At 44.9% G+C, this 23,905-nt stretch overlaps 1 protein-coding gene across 4 annotated transcripts in view; it reads left to right on the top strand.

Annotated features, from left to right (window-relative positions):
• TET1 (tet methylcytosine dioxygenase 1) overlaps window positions 1–23,905 on the top strand; it is an 87,900-nt gene that overhangs the window by 40,864 nt on the left and 23,131 nt on the right. For all 4 annotated transcript variants that reach the window (XM_084751921.1, XM_084751924.1, XM_084751923.1 and 1 more), the window contains 3 exons: window positions 6,087–8,292; window positions 13,510–13,600; window positions 14,138–14,231. In XM_084751921.1, the coding sequence (XP_084608047.1) occupies window positions 6,087–8,292; window positions 13,510–13,600; window positions 14,138–14,231 (2,391 nt within the window). The remainder of the gene's footprint in view (window positions 1–6,086; window positions 8,293–13,509; window positions 13,601–14,137; window positions 14,232–23,905) is intronic.

Genomic DNA, 23,905 nt, shown 5'->3' with positions numbered 1-23,905 from the left:
GGTGGAATTTCAAGGAATTCCAGTGTTATCTTTCACCCTGCTGGAGAATGCTAAAAGGGGGGGGGGGGATGTCACAAGACATGCAGGAGAGCAAAGTCCTGAGGAACTTTTAAGCCCTATTTACAAGGAAAATGGAGTTTGGAGTTTACATTTTAGAAAAAGTTCTTAAAGTTTGCTGTTTTAGTAGTGGAAAGCCAGGGTTCCATCCCAGGTCTGCAAAGTAAGTAAGTAGTAGCCTGGTCATGTGACTCAACTCTAGTGTCAGCACTGGGCTACATAATAAAATCTTCTGTGGGGCATGAGGTGGGGCAGCCTGGCAAGTATCCTGAGTTTTCACGATCTAAATATAAACTAGGATTTATGAAACTAGTGCAATTGAGTTAATGTATCCCTGGCTCTCTTAGCAGACAGTGTAGCTAAGGCTGGCCGCGAATCCTGCTCCTGTAGTTGGCTCTGTGCCCCCGGGTAGGTGAGATTGGGAGTTGCCTCACTGAGTGAGGTTATATTTTTCTGTTTTCTGTTTGCTTTGTAACAAAATAAATGTGGTGTTCCCTCCCTCTCCCTCTCCCTCTCCTTCTCCCTCCCCCTACCCTCTCTGTTTTTCAAAACAGGGTTTCTTTGTGTAGCTTTGCCTGTCCTGGACTCATTTTGTAGACCAGGCTGGCCTCCAACTCACAGAGATCGGCTTGCCTCTGCCTCCCAAGTGCTGGGATCGAAGGTGTGCGCCAAAATGTGCTGTTTTCAAGATCAATGTGCTGTCACCTGCCAGCGAGCCCAGCAATTGGAAGGACCAGGCAGTTAGGTTACCATGAGGTTAAGGCTACCTTGGCCTAAAGATAGATCATATCTCAAAAACACTAATATGGGCTATGATGAAACGTTTTGAATATCAGAGATTATACTGTTTCATAGGTACGTAAACACTCATGTTGGAGTGTTGTATTTAAGTTGCAGGCATCTATGACAGACTCACGTGAACTCAGTAAATATTGATAGCAGTCTGTCTTCTAGGGCTGAATGGAACGTCCACTGTGTATGAATACCATATTTTCTTGATTCCTCTCGAGCAGCATGCAGGCTGGTGCCTTTTACCTTGGTTACCGTGACTAGAGCCACAATAAAGATGGATGGTGTGCAGGCATCTCTGTTCATTTAGTTTTCTTTCCTTATTTTCATTACATTTCATGTCTTGACAAAGCCAGGCTCTCTCAGCAAGCAGCTCTGCCTAGAGAGCCCTCTTGACTGCACTCTGTTCTCTGGAATGAAGATGTGGTACTTAACGTTTTCTCCATATTGATTTAATAGTGCCTGAGAATTTCCTGTGATGTCATTATGAACTCAGTTTTTAATTTTTATTTATTTATTTTATTTAGGGCTGGAGAGATGGCTCAGTGGTTAAGAGCACTGCCTGCTCTTCCAAAGGACCCTGGGTTCAATTCCCAGCACCCACATGGCAGCTCACAACTGTCTCTAACTCCAAGATATGACACACTCACACCAATGCACATAAATTAAAATTAAATAAAAAATATTTATTTATTATGTACACAGTGTTCTGCCTGCATATATGCTTGTACAACAGAAGAGGACACCAGAGCTCATTATAGATAGTTGTGAGCCACCTTGTAGCTCCTGGGAATTGAACTCAGGACCTTTGGATAAGCAGCCCAGTGCTCTTAACCTCTGAGCCATCTCTCCAGCCTGAACTCACTATTCTTAAGGAACAATGAAAATCTGGGCTATAGAGATGGCTCAATGGTTAAGAGCACTGGGCTGCTCTTCCAGAGGTCCTGAGTTCAATTCCCAGCAGCCACATGGTAGCTCACAACCATCTGTAATGGAATGTGATTTCCTCTTCTGTTGTGCATGAAGACAGAGCTTTCATATACATAAAGTAAATTAATAACTCTTTAGAAAGAAATGATGAAAGCCTTGAGGCTTGCCTGGAAACTATATGAAGCCCAGGCTAGCTTGAGCTTTCAGGGTGGTCCTCCTGCCTCTGCCTCCAGAGTGCTAGGGTTACTGAAGTGAGCCGACATGCTTGGTTTAAGGGAATTTGCATGAAGAAGAGGGTCAGCAGGCTACAAAGCTGAGAGCTCACGATTAGCTTTGTTTTGGGGATGGAGGTTGTGTGAGCGTTCTTTAACAAAGCTGTTAAAGTTTAGGTCCAAAGGGCACTCATGTTTTGAGAGGCTTGCTTCATTTCTATACTTTTTGAGGCAATTCTCTAATATAACCACCAGCCGGGCGTGGTGGCGCACGCCTTTAATCCCAGCACCCGGGAGGCAGAGGCAGGCGCAGGTGGATCGCTGTGAATTCGAGGCCAGCCTGGTCTACAAAGTGAGTCCAGGACATCCAAGGCTACACAGAGCAACCCTGTCTCAAAAACAAAACAAAACAAACAAAAAATAATAATAATATAACCACCACGCCTCCCCAGCAAGCTGGAAATGGATTTGCTTTGGCTAGGTGAGAATGAAACATTAAGGTAAAAAAGAAGTGTCTGTAGTCAAGCCTCCTGAGATCTCTACGGTGACTCACTTCAGGCCCAGATGTGCAAGAGCCTCTAGATTTTGACAGTCACTAGGCTTGAGTCTCCCTCCGGGCGCCAGGTTACTAAAGAAAAATAGGAATTGTGCATAGGAGATACCCTCTAGCACTTAGTTAGGCAGCTGACTTTTTGGTGTGTGTGTGTGCGCGCGCGCGTGCATGTTCCAGGTACACTAAGGTGTAGGATTCTTTTTTTTTTTTTTTAGATTTATTTATTTATGTATACAGTGTTCTCCTCGCACATACACCTGTAGGCCAGAAGAGGGCATCATATCACATTATAGATGGTTGTGAGCCACCATGTGGTTGCTGGGTATTGAACTCAGGACTTCTGGATGAGCAGTCAGTGTGCTTAACCTCTGAGCCATCTCTCTAGCCCATAGGGTTCTTCTTGAAGCTGGATTTATACGCAGTTGTAAACTGGCACCTGACCATGAGCCTCAGTATTCTGGCTGGGTATGATAATGCATGCCCGTAATTCCAGCACTCAGGAGACAGAGGCAGGTGGATCACTGTGAGTTTGAGGGCAGCCTGGTCTACAGAGTGAATCTAGGAGAGCAAGGGCAACACAGAGAAACTCTTGTCTCAAAAAACAAAACAAAACAATAAAGATCAGTATATCGCCACTCACTAAGCTGTCTCTCCAGCACCTTCTGTGTTTTTGCGTCTCTGTCTCAGCTGGGCCAAGCAGATGCACAGCTCAGTGATTAAATGCTTTGAAGTTCTTGAGTGGGCTTTGCATTTTACTTCTCAGAAAGGAAAAAGTTGATAGTTTGTGGGGTTTTTTGTTTTTGTTTTTGTTTTTGGAGCCCAGCTTGTTTTGTTGTTTGTTTGTTTGTTTGTTGTTTTGGTTTTTCAAGACAGGGTTTCTATGCATAGCCTTGGCTTTCCTGGACTCTTTTTGTAGACTAGGCTGGCCTTGAACTCACAGAGATTCATCTGCCTTTGCCTCCCAAGTGTTGGGAGTAAAGGCATGCACAACTACCCCCGCCTGGCATTTATTTATTTATTTATTTATTTATTTATTTATATAGGGTTTTACTGTGTAGCTTTTGCTGTCCTGGAACTAGTCACCACTGCTTGGCTTGGTTTGTGTTCTTTTCAGGAACAATGCTGCCTTTAAAGCTTTGCTTTAGGCTGGGTGTTGGTGGTGCGTGCCTTTAATCTCACTACTTGGGAGGCAGAGGCAGGCAGATTGCTGTGAGTTCAAGACCAGCCTGGTCTTGAAACCATGCCCCCCCCCCCGAAAAAAACAAACAAGAACAAAACAAACAAACAAACAAAAAACCCAAACAACTTTGCTTTAGAAAGGGTTTGTTGCTATCGCTGCTGTGGATGGAACCAGTGGCAGGGAGACAACTGAACTACATCTTCCAATCCTCAACAGAGAATTTCCGTTGTCTTTAATGTTCTTTTAAAAATTATTTAATTTTCTTTAATCGATGGCTATGAATATTTTGCTTGCATGTATTTTAAATGCATTGCACACGTGCCTGGGACTGGAAGAGGCCAGAAGAGGGAGTTGAATTACTTGGAATTACAGTTACATATTGTTAGCCTTGTGTGATGCCAGCACTGGGGGGAGGTAAAAGCAGGAAAGATTTCTGTGAGTTCCTGGCCAGCTTGGTCTGCAAAGGGAATCCAGGACAGCCAAGACAACACAGAGAAACCCTGTCTCAAATAAACAAACAAACAAGAATTGAATTACAGATGGTTATAGACCACTATGTCTTGAAAAACAGAAAAGAAAATAATAATGCTTACTTGGGGGTGCAGGCCAGTGGGAGAGCCCTTGCCCAGCCTGCACAGAGCCTCGGTTTTATTGCTTTGTCTTCTGGTATTGGTGATAGAATGTAAACTACAATGCCTAGATACTCTCTATGGCCCAGGCCCGTGAATACACATCTGTAATCCCAGCCATTGGGAGGCTGAGGCAGGAGTCCAGCCCTGGCTGCCTGGAAAGTTAAAGCCACGTGGGGCTGTATCATGAGGTTTTGTCTCATGCCCTCCTTGCCACCACTCAGAAGCAAATGGGGAGGGCCAGGCTTTTTACAAAAACTGGGCATCTATATAACTTTTACTGCCATCAGAAGATGAGCAAGTGGGGCTGGCTCAGTGGATCCAGTTTCAGTTCTGCGCATGCACGCGACGGCTCACAGTACCTTGTACTTCCCCTCCCAGGGGTTCTGACACCCTCTTCTGGACTCAGCAGGCTCTGCACACATGTGGTGAGCATTCGTGCATCCAGGCACATAATACATAAAATGCATAAATACGAAATAAGCACATTATGGGCTGGAGAGAGGACTCAGTGGTTAAGAGCACCACCTGTTCCTCCAGAGGTCCTGAGTTCAATTCCCAGCACCCACAGAGTGGCTCATAGCCATCTATAATGAGCTCTGGTGCCCTCTTCTGGCCTGCAGGTGTACATGCAGGCAGAGCACTGTTTATATAATAGATAAGTCTTCAAAAAGAGAAAAGAAAAAAGAGAAATAAGCATATTATTTCTTCAAAAGCCTTAATTCACATATATGCATAAATATAATAAACCTACTGCTAATTATAATGTATAGTAATTTGAACATAATTACTAGTTTGAACATTTCCTAAAACCACTAAAGCTGAATATGCATACAATGCACACTGCATGACTCAGAGAACTTCCTGTCCATCCTGTGTGTGTGTGTGTGTTTTACCAAAAGAGGACATAAGATTCATAGCCATATAGTTAAAATATCCAATCCTAACAATAGCCAAAATCTCCATGCCTAGTAGTATAGGTGAGTAGAATATTTGGTGAAATGAATGAAGTACACTCACACTTTACAAATGTTACAGATGTAACGCACAAGCATCATAGTCAATGAAAGGAAGTCACATGATGCTAATCTCAAGAACTGTGGTTTGCAGGCTGCATTCACGCCTGTGATGTGGTTACAGGGAAAATTCAACACGCTGTGCGCTGGGGATTTGTACCACACCCCCATCCTTTGTGATGCTAGGTATTGACTTCAGCCCCCACACATCCTTTGCAAGTGTTGCCTACTGAACCAGAAGTGTTACTGATCGATCGAATGATTGATTAGCTGGCTCTCTCTCTAGGTGCCCTTAGCTGGCCTGCATGGTACATGCTATATAGACCAAGTTGGCCTCAAACCTTGAGGTTTGCCTGCCTCTCTACCTGCCTGGGTTTACAGGTGTGCACTACTATGTGTAGTTTAAATTGGGGGTGTGGAGGCTGGGGCTTAGGCTCAGGACTTCACCCAAGCTATTGAAGCAATACCTCTAGACTCATTTTAGTGCTGTTGAACTATGGAATTCCAGCTGGGCATAGCCGCCCTCTCCTGAAATCCCAGTCCTAAAACCGAGTCAGGAGGATTGACAAAAATTCCCAAAGAAAGATGCTATCAACAACCACTACCACCACCACCACCACCACCACCACCACCACAACAACAACAACAACAACAAAAAGAAATCTTGTTATTTCGACATTTCAGCAGGTAATGAGAGTAATCTTTGTGCTTACTTTACAGACAGACATTAACAACAAATCAGTAAATGGCCCCAAATCGGAGTCCATGGAATACGGTAGATGTGGTCATGGGGAAGAAGAGCAGAGACTGGATTTGATCACACATCCTCCTGAAAATGTAAGGGAAAATGCAGGAAGTATGACGGGAGTAGAGGTGGAGAAGTGGACCCCAAACCAGAAATCACACTTAGTGGGTCAAGTCAAGGGAAGCCTTGGTGCGAATTTAACCGGGGTTGAAAATTCCCAACCCCCTGAAGATGACAAGCAACAAATTAAACCTTCCCCGACGTTTGCACAGACCATAAGAAACGGCATGAAAAATGTACACTGTTTACCCACGGACACAAACCTTCCCCTGGACAAGTTCAGTCTTGAAGAATTTAGCAAGGTATTGGGAAATAACTCCTCTAAATTGCCGACTAACCCCTCAAACTGCAGCGATGCCATGAGCTCCGTCACTTCCGAGGGGGGTTGTGATCATCTCAAGGGAACAGGGAACATCTTGCTTTTCCAGAAGCCGGGCTCGCACCGCAGATCTGGTGCAGAATCTGCCATCTTTAATAATCATGCCAATATACACAGTGCTGGTGGTCAACCTCAAACGCCTGAGAAGTTACTCAGTAAAGAGCCCAAAGACGGCTCTCCAGTTCAGCCAAGTCTTTTATCCCTGATGAAAGACAGGAGGTTAACCTTGGAGCAAGTGGTCGCCATAGAGGCCCTTACTCAGCTTTCAGAAGCTCCGTCAGAGAACTCCTCCCCATCCAAGCCAGAGAAGGACGGAGAAACAGACCAGAGGACGGCTAGTCTGCTTAACAGCTGTAAGGCTATCCTTTGTTCAGTGAGAAAAGACCTCCAAGACCCAAACTTACAAGGAAAGAGTCTTCACCGTGACACCGTCTTTTTCAATGGCCAGAACAGAGCGTTCAAGTCACCTGACAGTTCAACTTCTAACCGGGTACTTACAGAGTCACAAGGCCATTCAATTTCACCTATAGCTGATAGGAAATGTGCTGCTGGAGGTCAAGATCCCCCTCCGTTGCCGATAGAAGGGCCTAATCTAGAAAACTGCGGTCGGGTACCGAACAGCGATCAAAAATTGAAGTCCCACGATCCACCATGCCAGGATGCTGCACCCTACAGTCAAATCGAAGAAGATGTCGCAGCACAGTTAACCCAACTTGCATCCGCAATTAATTGCAATCACATAAAGCGAGAGGTCAAGGATGCTGAAAGTACACCGGGAAGCCTCGCTGCAAAGACCGCACAGCAAAAACACAGTCAGGAGAAAGGCCTGGTACAACCGAAACCACCTTCAAGTATACAGAGTAAACCTAGGGTGCCGTCAGCAAAGCCAAAGAAGAAGACCCAGAAAAAAGCAAGGCCGACCCCGTACGCAGACAAGCGGAAAAAGAAACCCCCAGTCCTGGACTCTCAAGACAATGATCAGAAGATACGAGAGCACCTGGCAAGTCAGTACAGTAAGATGCATGACATTTGGATGTCATGCAAATTTCAAAGATTCGGCCAGTCTGGTCCACACGATTTTCCTGCTCTGTTGGGAAGTATTCCTATCTTTGACCAAATACTAAAGCCGGTGACTCACAGTAACCCATCCTTGCAACAAAATAAGTTATTTCCTCCTGTCAGTCAGATAAAATTCACAAGATGCCCTGAGTTGGCAAAGGAGAAAATGAAGGTTGACCCATCGGATTCTCTGCCAGCGTGCCAATTCAAGACGGAGCCCAGCTGGCAGGCATGCGCAGAGCCAGCGGATAACTCTCAGGTACAGCCTACTGTGAATGTCAATCAGAAAGCCCACCCTCTGCCCCAGGCCCCTAACCAGTGTGCTAACGCGAACCAGTGTGCTAACGTGACGGTCGGTGCTGCTCAAACACAGCTTCATCTAGGCGCTCAAGAGAACCTGGTGCATCCGATACCACCGACGTTGCCTGGTACCTCTCCTGAGACACCCTTGCCAGACCCAGCATCCATCCTCAGGAAAGGGAACGTGTTAAGTTCCAATGGAATTACAATCGTTACTGCAAAGCGTGAAGCTCAGGCATCCAGCAATGGACCACGGGGTGATACTACCGCACACAGCGCACGGGCAAATTTTAATGAGAGCGTCATGAACTTCCTTAGCGAGCCCGCAAAAAATCTGCTAGCTGGAGTGAGTGACTCAGAAGACCCAACTTGTCACTGTCTTGGTAAGTGCTAACCTCTGTGGACATTTTCCGATGTATCTTTTTTTGAGAGGGGTGGGGTGGGGGATGGGGCATCTTTGGCCTTTTCTAGTCTAGCTGAGACTTAGTAATTCTGTTCCTGTTTTTCTCTTGAAATTTTATTTATTTTACCCAGAAAAGTGGAAATTTCAACTCATGAACTGAGGAAAAAGAGGTAAACTTTCACAAGTGGAAAATACGCTGAGTCCTCCCAAGTGGTTCATTTTTCATGACTAAGCATAAACTTCCTCAATGCTTAATTAATTACAGTTGTTTGTTGTTGCTCTGCCGATATTCAAAGACGTTTCAACCTGCAAGGATTACGTTTATTTATTCTTTTCTTGCGAGATACAATATGCATTCAGAGAATGCAAGAACAGGCAGAGCTGCAGTGATGGCTGAACTCGTCTACAGCTTCTGTGTCTTGCAGTAAGAAAGGTGCACCCACATAAAGAAATTCTATTAACTGGCTGCTGAGATGGATGATCTAGGACATCATAATCCTGCTTATTTAAAGAACTTGCACAGGCTGAAGAGATGGCTCTGCGGTTAAGAGCACTGTCTGCTCTTCCAGAGGTCCCGAGTTCAAATCCCAGCAACCACATGATGGCCCACCACCATCTATAATGAGATCTGATGGCCTCTTCCAGCAAGCAGGTGTACATGCAAATAGAGCACTGTATACATAAAATGAATACATCTTTAAAAAAGAAAAGTAAAACCAGGCATGGTGGCACATGCCTTTAATCCCAGCACTTGGGAGATAGAGGCAGGTGGATCTCTGTAAGTTCGAGGCCAGCCTAGTCAACAAAGTGAGTCCAGGACAGTCAAGGCGACACAGAGAAACCCTGTCTTGAAAAACCAAAAAAAAGAAAGAAAAAAAAAGAAAAGTGCTTGCACAGTCCTGGCCCCTGAGTTCTGTGTCCAGAAGCCATGGTGGAGGCTCTCTGACCTTTACACGTAGTAATAATAAAATATCTTGGCTTAAAACAATTTGTTAATTTTGCTCTGAAAGTACTGCTTTTTCTATTATTTTGAGAGGGTTTGATGGCACCTGTAATTGGGAAGCTGAGTGAGGAAGAAGGGTTTTGAGTCTAGCCTGGGCTTTCTAACTAAACGTGTCTCAAAAAAACAAAAATAGGGCTAGAGAAGTGACCCAGCAGTTTAAAGCTCCTGGAAAAAACCTCAAGTTCAGTTCCCATCAGTGTGTGCAGTGGCTGGCAAGCATCTGGAACTCCGCCTGCAGGAGATCCTGCATTCTCTATTGGCTACTGCAGTCATAGACTTGCCCTACCTGTCCTGGAACTCACTCTGTAGACCGGGCTGGCCTCAAATCCAGAGATCCCTTTTGCCTGTGCCTCCCAAGTGCTGTGACTAAAGGCATGTGCTGCCACCACCACCTGGCAACTTTTTTTTTTTTTTTAAAGTTGTAGGAGCTGGAAAAATGCTTCAGAGGTTAAGAGCATTTGCAGCTCTTGGGGATGACCCAGGTTCAGTTTCCAGTTGTGAGTTCAGTGGCTCACAACTATGTATAACTGTTCAAGGGGATCAAATGCCCTCTTGACCTCCAAGAGGATAGTCATGTTTGTGGTACACATATGTATACATACATACATACATACATACATGCATACTTGGAACACATCCATATATATGTATGTGTGTATACGTATACATGTAAAGAAAAAGGAAAGCTTTTCCTTAAACTGACAGATCCACATGCCTCTGCTTTCTTTCTGGGTGCTGTGGGAAAGGCATTTGCTGCCACGGCCAGCTGGACTTTTCTGAAATAAAAGGATTCTATGGTTTTTGTTTTTGTTTTTGAGATTTATTTATTTATTATGTATACAACCTTCTGCCTGTGTGTGCCTGCCTGCCAGAAGAGGACATCAGATCCCAGTATAGATGGTTGTGAGACACCATGTGGTTGTTAGGAATTGACCCCAGGACCTCTTAACCTCTTCCAGTGCTCTTAACCTCTGAGCCATCTCTCCAGCCTGGATTCTACATGTATAAAACATAGTTCCTGCTGGTGTAAAGATCTTTATTTCTTTTCTTTTCTTTTCTTTTTTTTTTTTGGTTGTTTGTTTGTTTTGTTGGGTTTTTTTTGTTTGTTTGTTTTTTAGAATTTTGCTCAATATAGAAGCCAGGTGTGGTGGGGCAGCCTGTAATCCCAGCTCCAGGAGGCAGAGACAGGGGAATCTCTGAGTCGATATTCATTCAATCCAGCCAATACAGAGACCAACAAAATAAAACACCACCATGGAGATGGCACAGATTCTGTTTCTGCAGTTTGTCTTGGTTCTTGAACCCTCTTCTTACTAAATGGAGTTTATAATATAGACCGAATTTCTTCACTGCAGGCTTAGTTATTAAAACCTAACGTTACAAGAAAGTACTTTTCTGTGTGTCTTTGCAAAAGGAAAAATAGATTTCCATTTTTTAAAAAGGGGGGCCCCCTCTATGTTTCTGTGCTAATCTAGATTCCCTGAGTACAGGGTTAACAGGGTCCTTATACAAAGACCCTGGTGGTCATTTGACAGATGGGGCAGCCCATTACTGAACACTGAGTGTGTTGCATTTTCTGATTGCTAGAAGTCAGTGGTTCTCAACCTGTGGGCTGTGACCCCTTGGCTCAAACTGCCCTTTCCCAGGGGTTGCCTAAGACTATCAGAAATATCAGGTATTTACAATTCATAACAGCAGCAAAATTTCAGTTATGAAGTAGCAATGAAAATGATTTTATGGCTGGGGGTCACCCCAGCATGAGGAGCTGTATTAAAAGGCCAGAATATTAAGAAGGTTGAGACTCACTGTAGCTGAGGGCCTTGCTTTCAGGATAGCCTTGAATAGAATAAGCCATTTCCGGATCAGTGCTTGTCCAAACCTAGTTAATAGGGACTGTCCTGCCATGTGTAATTTCATAGTCTCCCTGGCCACTTTCCAGTAGATGGAAGCCATAGTGCACCCACATACCTACCTATCCTTGACAGAACCAAAAATAATTAGAACTATTGTCAAATGTCCCTGTGGTCAGACTCACCCTGTCCTAAATCACCAAAGAAAATAATAAAGTCTTTTCTATATATCTTGCTAGGAAAGGAGCTGGAGAGATGGCTCAGGGCTTCAGAGCACTTAATGATCTTCCTCCAGAGGAGGCGAATTCAATTCCAAGCACGGAAGCTCACAACCTTCTTTAACTCCAGCTCCAGTGGACCCAACACCTTTCCAGGCAACTGCACTCATGTGCACACTCCCACAAGCATACAAACGCACCCACAGATCATTAAAAGACAAACTGGGGTTGCCCTAGGCTCATCCCTTTTGTTTGTTTGTTTGTTTTGAGTTTTTGTTTTTTTTTCGAGACAGAGGCTCTCTGTGTTAGCCTTGGCTGTCCTGGACTCGCTTTGTAGACCAGACTGGCCTCGAACTCACAGCAATCCCCCTGCCTCTGCCTCCCGAGTGCTGGGATTAAAGGCGTGCGCCACCACGCCCAGCTTGTTTTGTTTTTTAATTGTAATTATTCTCTTGTTTGTTCTGATACTTACTCCCCCACTCCCCCCTCCCAGCCCCCCACCCCCACCCCCAAGTCCTAGTGGTTCCACCTAGAGCCTGTACGCGCTAGGGAAGCACGCCACATTTGAGCCACACCCTTCAAACAGAATAATGACTTCTTTTTTTTTAAATATTTATTTATTTAATATTTATACAATATTCTGCCTGCGTGTGTGCCTGCATGCCAGGAGAGGGGTACCAGATCTCATTATAGATGGTCGTGAGCCATCATGTGGTTGCTGGGAATTGAACTCAGGATCTTTAGAAGAACAGCCAGTGCTCTTAATCTCTGAGCCATCGCTCCAGGCCAGAATAATGACTTCTGCAAAAACACCAAGGCCAGAGGTATATAAAATACAGAAAAGACTGGGCGGCAGGTGATCATAAGAGGCCAATTTGAGCAAACTACTCCCAAACTTCACAGACATTCCGAACATGTAGGTGCCTCATTCTTACATGGGCTCAATCTACAGAATTAAAGACCTAAAGAATTTAGGTCTTTAAACCATTTTTTCAGGCAGACTTTTTTTTTTTTTTGGTATGCTTTAACAAGACAATTATAGCCGGGCGTGGTGGCACATGCCTTTAATCCCAGCACTCGGGAGGCAGAGGCAGCCAGATCTCTCTGAGTTTGAGGCCATCCTGGTCTACAAAGTGAGTCCAGGACAGCCAAGGCTATTACACAGAGAGACCCTGTCTCAAAAAAACAAAAAACAAAAAAACCCCAACAGGATAATTATTATATAAGGCGGCCTGGTCTGGGCCCTAAAACACTTTTCCAGTTGCTCTTCCCCAGTCCTAGGGCTATAACTGTGCCTAATCCCAGCTAGCGGCTTGCCTTCTGCAGTGAGCTCCTGTGCGTTAAGATCGGCCGCCCTGTAGATGAGGCTACCCTCCAGCTCATTATGTGCTCCAGCATCCGAATGTGTGAACACCCCTTTCCTTTTTTCACTAAAAAAATGTCAGTGCTACTAAAAGTTTCTGGTCATGTTACTATAAAATTGCCTATCACTTATTCCCCATGAGCAGGTGCTAAAGTTGTCTGTCTTTTGAGATTACCAACAATTGCAACAAGTAACTTTCTTGTGTACTTTTATTATTATAAATACATAGTTGTGTTCGTGTAGCAGGGTAAGTCATTATCGTAGCCACTTTTAATAGGATACTGAAGCCAAGCTTTTCAGATTTATTGCTCTTTGTTAACAGTTATATGGAAAGTTACAAAGGCAGAAGAGGAAGCCAGGTGGAATGCCAGTGTTTTTTGGAAGTAGAGGCAGGAGCAGCAGGAGTTCAAGGTCATCCTTGGCTACTTAGTGAGTTGAGGCTCTCTTGAGAGGCCTCATCTCAGTAACTCAATAATTGTTAGTCATCTTACTTTTAAAAGGTAGAAAATGGGAGCATAAATACAGGTCCCCTGAACGATGTTCTCTTCTCTCTTTTGGCTGCTAGGAGAAGAATCAGGGACCAGAAGATAGCAACAGGGCAAGTCCAATGCCAGCACCTGTTGTTTCATACTTTAAAAGTCAGAACTGATGAAAAAAGAAAAAGAAAAAAAATTTAAAAATTAAAAAAAAAAAAAAAGAAAGAAGAAAAAAGCCCCCGTGCTATTTTGTAAAACTGGGTCTAATAATGTTATTCCTTCCACAGATCGAGGTACACAAAAAGACAAAGGCCCATATTATACACACCTTGGGGCAGGACCAAGTGTTGCTGCCGTCAGGGAGCTCATGGAGACTAGGTGAGGAGCTGTGCTTCCCTGTAAAACCATTCTTCCCTGTGGAGCTGGGTCAATGCAGTGATCATGAGGAGATTGAAGACGTTCAGGAGTGTGAGTCGGATGGTTCTTAGGGCTCAAGGTGTCCTGCCCTCCTGAGTCCTTCCTCCCAGGAGCCGGGGGCGCTGGAAACATGCCTTCACACAGCAGAGCGATCTGATAAACCAGGGACACGTGGCTTTTCTCTTACCCTGCAGTGGTAGAAGCAGCTCAGTTGACCACCACCAACACTATAACCCTCACGTCCCAGCGTTCCCAAGACTTGTGTTGAGGCCAGGCCTTTTTTTTTTTTTTCAGAGTAAGTAAATAAGTAATTAAGTAAATAGACATGGGTAACCAAAGCAATCTGCCACATAACGGCCGGCTCTTAGCCAACGTAAACGGACATCTGTTTCTTAACTGGTGCTTGTACGTGTCTTCACTGCTAGATGTGAAAACATGGGGTTTCAAGTACAGATTGTCATTAATTAGTCCCACCTGCCTACTGTGTTCTGTACTCAGGTATGGCCAAAAGGGAAAGGCAATCCGAGTCGAGAAGATAGAGTACACGGGGAAAGAAGGCAAGAGCTCTCAGGGCTGCCCAGTCGCCAAGTGGGTGAGTACCACCACTGGACCCTTCCCGCTACTTTGGAGAATGGAATTTTCCCCACCTGTTACATTAAAAGTTTTTTTTTTCCCCGTTTGGGCAAGAAATGGTAGACTAGAAAACTTGCCATTCCCATGGGAGGGGAAGATTAGAAGGAAGTCGTGTGTCTTCATTAGGTTTTGCATTTTGCTGGTAGGATGTTTAAACGCATCGGACAGTAAAGTAAAAGTGTAGCCCCCTCACCACGGTTTCACAGGGGGCGCTTTACAATCTGGATCGTACACTCGCTCTGGAGGTTTTGTTTCTACGGTTACTAAGTGTTTGCATTTTTTCAGTTTATTGGCTTCATGAATCTTATCTGTGTAATGAGTAAAACATACGTCAATAGATTTAATTCTCCACGAGACCCTACCTCAAAATACAAAACAAACAAACAAACAACAACAAAAACAAGGAGAAATTTTTCTCCAGAATGAAGTAGTCCCACATTCTCCTTCCACGTTCATTGTGCTTTCGTAATGGTCTCGTCTTGCCTCCCTCGTTTTTTCATTAATCCTTTTAGAATACTTCCGTTAAGATGAGTAATCAAGAGATTGTATAAAGACAACTGGCTGAAGCTGAGCGTGGCATGGTGGCGCATCATCTCAGCCTGTGAAGATAAGGCCATCCTCTGCAATAAGGGGTGGGGCTAGAGAAGGGAGAACGGATTCAGTAAAGGAAAGCCTTGAGTACCCCCCCCCCCCCCCCGGCATTAATTTAAATTTTTATTTACTTGGAAGTAAGGGCCTTGCTTAGTAGAGAAAAAGCAAATACGAAGGTCTTGGGTTAAGGGGAAGGGATCCTAAAAACAGTGAGGCAGCAGGCACCAGTGCCAGCCATCTTCATCCCGTCCTGGAGGTCGCGTAATGGAGGGGACAGAACCAGTCCTCCCAGCTTGACCCTTACACACATAACACAGCCATGAAAAGTAACCCTGGGCGGATTCAGCCTGACTGAGAACATTGAGAAGGTGAGGGTAGAACGGTTCGACGAAGCCAGGTCTGGAGTGGTTTTATTGCCGTTGTGGGGGAGTGTGGTATCGGAAAGGTCTTATGAGAGAACAGGTGAGCTTAACCCACTAGAAGACCAACTGCCCCGTGCAGGAGCTTGATTGTTGTCAGCTGAAAAGATCCTGTGAGCAGACTCTGGGAGGAGATATGTAAATGAGCCCAAAACAGGAGGCGGGGCTTTTTGGAGACTTCGGATAGTTTTGGCTTTTCATCGCTCTTCTTCAAGAGGCTCCTAGAGAGAACCTCTCGAGGGGAAGGCTTCAGGGCTCTGGCTCCTGCTGAGGTTCTGGGTTGTGGTTACTCCAAGTTCCAGCAGAAGAAATCCTGCTGATTACGCCCGGAGAGTCGTTTCTCGAAACCGATATCCTTATGGTTTTGTTATTGTGTTCTTTAATCCTCTCTTACTATTGTTTTGGTTAGTCGGGTTATAAGTACACTCAGTTAATAAGTTGTAATAAAATATATTGGTTAAGAAAATTGAGGCTACAGGGGCATTGCATATTCTGTATACAACTGCAGCCTTTGAAGCCTGTTTGATAAAGCCATGTTGTCTGGTTTCTAAGTAGAGTTTTTAGGAATCAATTGTGAATTCTTTTACTGAATGGACTTCGTTTTCAAAGCTTAGAAGCTTTGAACAAGAGAGAATTATTTCAGGTAGCTTTTATGTGGGGGCAATCATGAGGCGGGGAGCTCTGGTTGCTTCCAAGCTCGATTTCCACCAGGAGCTTCGACCCTGGGAGGAGTAGTGTGGCAGGGTCACTCGCAGGCACACTTACTGCATGAAGCCATCTTTTCACCTGGCCTGTCTGGAGAGCTTGTGTCTGTCTTGTCATCAGCAGGGTGTGGGAGGCCATGTCACTCTTAAAATTAGATTGATGTCATGATCGAAACTCAGACTTTCATCTATGTCCCACAAGCACTCTTTTTTTTTTTACCGAATCAGCCACCTCTCCACTCCTGAGGTGTTTTGTTAGGATATGACTGAGTTTGGTTGTAGCGTTTAAGCCAACTGAGTTATCAAAGTCACTAAGTCACCTTGCTTAGGCTCGTGTACACATATCTATATATGCCTACCTGTCTTTAAGTCTGTCTTGGGGCTATACCATTGTGCATGCCCACAAAAGGCACCTCCTTTTTTGAGTCTTAACATGGTTAACAAAACATGCAGCCAACGATATCTTTCTAGTAATGATAGCCATCTCTCTGAGTCACTGTTCTATTGCTGTGAAGGGGCACTTCCTCCAGTGGAAACTCTTTATTTTTTTATTTTTATTTCATTTATTTATTTATTATTTTATTTTTATTTTTATTTTTTGAGGGCTTTTCTTTGTGTCTGGGAACCCCAGCCCGCGTTTTAAAAAAAGCATTTGATTGGCTGGGTCAAGGTTTCAAAGACTTAGTCCGTTATCATCACGGCAGGAAGCATGGCCACGTGTCAGGTGTTACAGTAGTAGCTGAGGGTTCTACATCCTGGTCTATCTATAGGCAGAAAGAGAAGAGACAGAGACAGAGAGCCGCTGGGCTTGTCGTGGGCTTTTCAAACCTCAAAGCTCATCCCCAGTGACACATTTCTTCAACAGCAACGCCTCCAAATCCCGTCAAATAAAGCCACTCCCCGATGACCAAGCATTAAAATCTATGAGCCAGTCGGCAGCCCATTGTCGTTCAAACCCCCCCACCATTATGTGAGTCAGTGAGTAAGGTTAATGCGGTAGTCCCTGTTAGTCAAGCCAGCGTCAGGTGGCCAGCCCCCACTTTCAATTTACCAAGGCATACTAACGTAGCGTATTTTAAGTTAGGTTTAAGGGACAGGGCGTGGTGGTGCATGCCTTTGATGGCAGCGCTCAGGAGGTAGAGGCAGGTGGATCTCTGTGAGTTCGAGGCCAGCCTGGTCTACAGAGGAAGTCCATGACAGCCAAGGATACGCAAAGAAACTCTGTCTTGAAAAACCAATAAATAAATAAAGTAAGTTAGGTTTCAAAAGCGCCATTTATTTATTGGTTTATTAGAACGAGTGCTACTGATGCTTGTGTTGTAGTGCACATGTCTTGGTGTGCTTGTACACACACTTACCTGTGACAACGTGTCCTCAGTTACACCAAACATTTCTGAGACAGAGGCTTTCCACTGGCCTGGAGCTTGCCGGTAAGCTCCAGATATATTCCTTTCGCCACTCGCAGTGTTGGGATTACAGGTGTGATGTCGCTCCTGGTCTTTGTACATGGGTCCTGAGGGCTTGAACTCAAGTCTCTCAAACATTTCCACATAAGATATCCTATTGGGTATATCTAATGACAGAAATTGTATCTTACTCTTTTCAATTTTTAAAAATCAAATTAAAATATAATTTCATAGCCGGCCAGGCCTGGCCCACATCTTTAGTCCCAGCACTTGTTTGACTGAGGCAGGTGAATGTCTTGAGTTGAAGGGCAGCCTGGTCTACAGAGCAAGTTCCAGCACATCCAGGGCTACATGGTCAAACTCTGTCTCCAAAACACCAAACAAACAAAAGCAGGATGAGCAGCTGGGCGTGGTGGCACACGTCTATAATCCCAGCACTCTGAGAGTCAGAGGCAGATGGATCTCTGTGAGTTCGAGGCCAGCCTGGCCTGGAAAGTTGTATCCAGGACAGCCAAAGCTAAACAGAGAAAGCCTGTCTAGAAAACAAATAAACAAGCCAACAAAAAAAAAAAAAAAGGCAGGCTGCGCAAACCAGTAAGCAGCGATTCTTTGTGGCCTCTGCTTCACTTCCTGCCTCTGGTTCTGGCTTCATTTCCGGCTCCGGCTTCTCTCGGGGATGAACTATAACCTGTAATCCCAGTGAATCCATTTCCCCAAAGTTTTTAGTCATGATCTTTATGAGAGCGAAGGAAAAAAAGTAAAACATATGGTAACTGTCATAGGATTAGACCCACAGTCCGTGGAACAGAATTAATGGTTGACAGATGACTTTCAAACAACGATGCATGCCCATGTGATCCTGGAAAAAAAAAAAAAAGTCTTGCCAGTAAATGTTTCTGAAGTGGCTAGATAACTGTATAAATTATTTCTTAGAAGAAACAGTGATAGTGCAAAGGTACTAAGAAAAAGTGTGGTGGTTGATACTTGTAATCCTGTCACTGAGGTCTGAGGATTAGTATTGGCTCAAGGTTGCTTATCAAAGCAGCCGAGCAAAAGAGAGTAAACCCCACCAACATTAAATTTTTTTGCTACAGAGGTCCTACTAATAGAGAAAAGCGAGTTTAACAGGATGGGAGGAAATGCTTACGAACCATGCCTATTATAAAGGACTTATGTCATATGCATAAAGTTAAAACTAACTGAAAATAAAGCTCGGGCTAGAGAGATGGCTCAGAGGTTAAGAGCACTGGCTGTTCTTCCAGAGGTCCTGAGTTCCATTCCCAGCACCCACATGGTGGCTCACAACCATCTATAATGAGATTTTGTGCCCCCTTCTGGCCTGCAGGCAGGAAAACTGTATACATAATAAATACATTTTCTTTTTAAAGAAAGAAAATAAGAGATTTCAGTCCCCTTTTGCCACACACAGCATATAGATGGTAAAGCCTGGCAGCTTCTCAGTAGCTTTAGTAATCATTTGCAGAAAGGCACCATGCAATTCCACCAAACATGGCAAGAACCGAACAGGAAAATAAGAGAAAGGTTTAGGAAGGAGAAACCATGGGGAGCGTGTAAAACTACAAGTCACCTTTGGTCCCCACTAGACTCAAGGAATGGCGCATAATCTGACAGGCTGACTATGTAAATGAAGCTTAGGGCTGGAGAGATAGCTCCATAGTTAAGAGCACTGGGAATCTTCCAGAAGACCACATCCAATTCCCAACACCACACAGCGGTTCACAGTTGTCTGTAACTCCAGTTCAGGGATATACAGAGCCCCTTTCTGGGTGATGGGTGTCCTGTATTCATGAGGAGCAAACATGCAGGCAAAAACACTAATAGCAGGAGACTAAAGAAAAAAATTAGTGTGTGTGTGTGTGATCAGCTCAGGCTGCTCTCTTTGTCTATACAGCCCACGTCATCTGTCACCTTCAAACATGTGATGTTCTTGCCTTAGCTTCTCAGATGCTGTAATTATAAAAATGGCCACTGAGAACAAATAAATGCATGTATAAGAAAAGGGGAGCTGGGAATGGGGGTGCATACCTGTAATTCCAGCACTCAGGAGGCAGAGCCAGGCAGCTCTCTGAGTTGGAGGCTAGCCTGGTCTACAAAGTGAGTCCAGGGCAGGCAAGCCTACACAGAGGAATCCTGTTCCATAAAAAAGGGGTAGGGTTGCTGGAGAGATGGCTCAGAGGTTAAGAGCACTGGCTGCTCTTTCAAAGGGCCTGTGTTCAATTCCCAGCAACTACGAAGTGGCTCACAACCATCAATAATGCGATCTGGCGCCCCCTTCTGGCCCTCAAGTGTACATGCAGGCAGAATGCTGTATACATAATAATAAATATTAAAAGAAAGAAAGGGGGTTTTGGTTTGGGTTAATTTTTTTCTTTTTCTTTCTTTTTTTCTTCAATTTTGGTAGTGTATATGTTCATGTACACATATATGCTGAAGAGGGAACAGTCATTCTTATACCATGGGACTCAGGGACCCACGGAGCTGACCATTACTCATCTTTCCAACTCGAAATGTATTCACATATTTTCTGTTTCTAAAAGCTTTATTTTTACTTGTTCTAAGACTTGGGAGGAGCTTTAGGGTGGTTACGAAACTGCCTGGAGGCTTGAAATGTTCAGGTGGATGTCCTGAGCCTGGCTAGTGCAGAGTTGAGGAGAGAGCCCCTTAGGAGGCTGGGAGACCTCGAAATTGTGCCTGAGTTGCTCAGGGATGCTCGCCCAGAGCTGGCTGAGGCACACCAGTCTGCGTTGCCTGTGCCTCTGCCAGGCTATGGATGTTGGTCAAGTGGCCGCTCATCTTCTTAATAAGCTTCACCTATTCATCCAGGAAGTAGAAATCACACACGTGAGGGTCTATGCGGGCAGAACCCAGGAAATAAAGATCCAAGAGGGTCTGGTTCAGGTTCTTTTCTGGGGCCCAGCCAGCTTCCATGAACCCCTGGGGAGGTAGGGGCTGAGATCGTTCTACTTCCGCCTATTTGCGGAAGAAGTGTCCTACATCCTGCGGAGCCATGTCATCCGGATCAAAATAGCCCAGAGAGATGTAGGTTTAGGAGGCCTTCGGGTGCAAGCTGACTAGGTGGTCCACGGCAGCTTCTACTTCGGTGGAATAGTTCTGCTGAATATGGGAGGTCGTCACTGATAGCACAGTGTGAAGTTAACCCCAATGAGCCGAAGGCGGAGATAGTGGGGGGATCGCGGTGAGACTGTTAACTAAAAGCTAGCGGAGTCCCCCGGTCTGTTTCACCCAAAGACTGCTGAAGCAAGACACAAAATCCAAAGGACCTCCAAAGTGCTTCTCTCTTAATTGATTTTTTTTTCCGGGGGTGAGAAGGGGGGGAGATGGGGACCTTTACTAAAGTTGTCCAAGGTTTAGAAACTGTAACTTTATCCACCATTGATGGGACTGGTTTCTTCACTTTGGCAGTGTTCAGATGAAGCTACTTGCCTTGACATACCTTCTCATAGGAAACACAGATTTACACACACACACACACACACACACACACACACACACACACAAATCTGTATGTAACTGTATGTAGCAAGAATCAGATTGTCAAAAAGGTGGGAACCAAAGTCCATCAACAACGGGACGTAGCAACAAAATATGGTTATCCACGGTGTGAACTACTACTATTAACCAGTAAAAAACAATGAAATGATAGCCTGCGGTTAGCTACGATCAGGCTGACCTCACACTTAAGCTGACATTAAAGGCAAGCACCACCACTACAAGCCCAGAGAGAATTTTAAAGTTACCTATCGACCTATTTAGCTGTGATTTGAATATTGAATCCAAGACTTTACCACATGCTGGACAGATGCTATGCTATTGACACACACACACTTAAAAGTGTTAGCTTGTAGCGATCTGGTGATGGTGGTGGTGCAGGGTTTAATCCCAGCACTTGGGAGACAGAGGCAGGCAGAGCCTGGTTTACAGAGCATGTTCTAGGAGAGCCAGGGCTATGCAGAGAAGCCCTGTCTCAGTGTGGTGCTGGAGCTGGAAATGTGACATTGTACATGCTTCACTGAGCTGTATCCCTGTCCCTCAGACTGCAGGCTGGGACAGCTGAGGAAACAGGGCAGGTGTGCTCATCCGGCCCTTTATGGACCAATCAATACAAAAATAAAAGGGCAATTCTATGGCATGCAAAGTACATCTCTAGGACTGATATGGAAACAAGAGAGTGCCGGGCATGGAGGTACAACCCCTCCATCCTAGTGTTCAGGAGGCCAAAGAGGAAGACCCCAAGTACTGGACCAGCCTGCACCCTGCAGCAAGCCTCACTCTCCGGGATAACAATAGAATGCAAGACACTTTGACAACTGTTGTTAGTTTCATAATACATAGCGCATGTTATGAAAAATAAGTCTTGGATGCCAGGCCGTGGTGGCACGCGCCTTTAATCCCAGCACTCAGGAGGCAGAGGCAGGCGGATCGCTGTGAGTTCAAGGCCAGCCTGGTCTACAAAGTGAGTCCAGGACAGCCAAGGCTACACAGAAAAACCCTGTCTCGAGGAGAAAAAAAAAAAAAGAAGTCTTGGTTTGGGCGTGGTGTGTGTAGGAAGTGTGAGTGTGAGTGTGAATACGTGTCACTCATGTGTGGCAGAGGAGGGACCGCAGATTACTTCCTCTTGCCGCTACATTACTTCCCCTATCTCTGGTCTGCAATGCCCGGGCTAAAGGAGTATGTGGCCATGTTCAACTTTTGGGTGCTTGGTAGAAATTTAAATTCATATCCCTGGCTGAGCGTGGTGGCACACACCTTTAATCCCAGCACTTGGGAGGCAGAGGCAGGCGGATCGCTTTAAGTTCGAGGCCAGCCTGGTCTACAACGAGAGTTCCAGAATAGTCAAGGCTACACAGAGAAACCCTGTCTCAAAAAACCAAATAAATAAATAAATAAATTCCCATTCCTGTGTTTGCACAGTAAGCAGGCTTGTTCAGTAAGAACTGGGACTCCTGGGCCCCAAATCACACAGACAGACAGACAGACAGACAGCCATAGATAGAAGCTTATGAAGTAACAATATTCATGAGGAGACTTAAGGCGTTAGGGAAACATTTCTCTCCTCAACTCATTGCCATTTGGCTCCTACAATTTACAAGTTGACATGTCCTGTTGGGTACAAAATAAGGAGATTTGGTTTGACGGTCTCAGCTCTGCCTGGCCTTACCTGGGCCTTGGGTTTCACCTGCCTTATCCTTGAGTAAACATATACTATAATTTAGTTCTGATATTCTCTGTCTAATTAACAGTATCAGCTTTAAGGATTGAAATCCAACCCCACTATAAGACTTTGTAGGGTTTTGTTCTGTGTAGCCTTGGCTGTCCTGGATACCAGGCACACATGTCTCTGTGCATACATATTCGTGCAGACAAACATTTACACACACAGAGAACAATTTTTTAAAAAAATAATTTCTCCCTCTGTTTTTGGTTTTATGAGACAAGGTTTCTTTGTGTAGCCTTCGCTGTCCTGGACTCACTTTGTAGACCAAGCTGGCCTCGAACTCACAGCGATCCACCTGCCTCTGCTTCCCAAGTGCTGGGATTAAAGGTGTGCGCCACCACGACAGCTGTTTTGTTTTGTTTTGTTTGAGATAGGATTTCTCTGTAGCATTGGTTGTCCTGGACTCACTTTGTAGACCAGGCTGGCTTTGAACTCAGACATCCCCTTGCTGATTTGCTGGGATTACAGGCATGAGACATGGAGTCCTGCTTGGCTTGTTTAACAAGTGTTTGTGTCTGAGCTGAGTCCTGCCTTTGGAGCCTCAACAGCAGCAAGTCCTGAAACAGCGGAGAACATTCTCTGGGCTGCTAGAGAAAGCTTGTCAGTGTGTGTGAGAACCAGGACCAGTTTTCAGTGTTCTTTTCAGTGAACCCAAACCCACAAACTATGCATATCCTTAGGTATGTTTTTATGTTGCTTGGAATGTGGTCCCTTTGGACTCCTGATCCTGTTGCCTGACCTCTGAAGGGTTAGGAGTATGGATGAATGTCCCCATCCCCAGCTCATATATTTTAGAAAGTACCCTCACTGTTTGCGAGCAACCTTTAGGGGTCTTGCTTCCTGAAATACCCTAGGTCTAATACTGCGGCTCTGAGATAGGTCACTTGCCTTCATCTTATTCCACCCTACAAACAGTCCTGCTAGGGCTAGGAGAGGGGAGGGGGGAGGGTACATTTTGTCACTGCAGCAAGAATTTCCTGACCTTTGACTTCCTGTTCGTGATGGAGTTTTCTTGGTCATCAGAGTAACTACGTGGAATGTGCACACAAGGTCACTCCCTTAATGCTTTGGTATTTTGTGTCTTTTTCATTTTAGCTTTTTTTTTTTCCAAGATTTTATTTTTTGTGTGTGTGTGTGTATGAGAGCTCTATCTGCCTGTGCAGAAGAGGGCATCAGATCTCATTATAGATGGTTATGAGCCACCATGTGGTTGCCGGGAACTGAACTCAGGACCTCTGGAAGAGCAGCCAGTGCTC

This window comes from Acomys minous (assembly GCF_964271855.1).
Source record: "Acomys minous genome assembly, chromosome: 13".
Taxonomy (NCBI): Eukaryota; Metazoa; Chordata; class Mammalia; order Rodentia; family Muridae; genus Acomys; species Acomys minous.
This window is presented reverse-complemented; position numbering and strand designations above follow the sequence as displayed.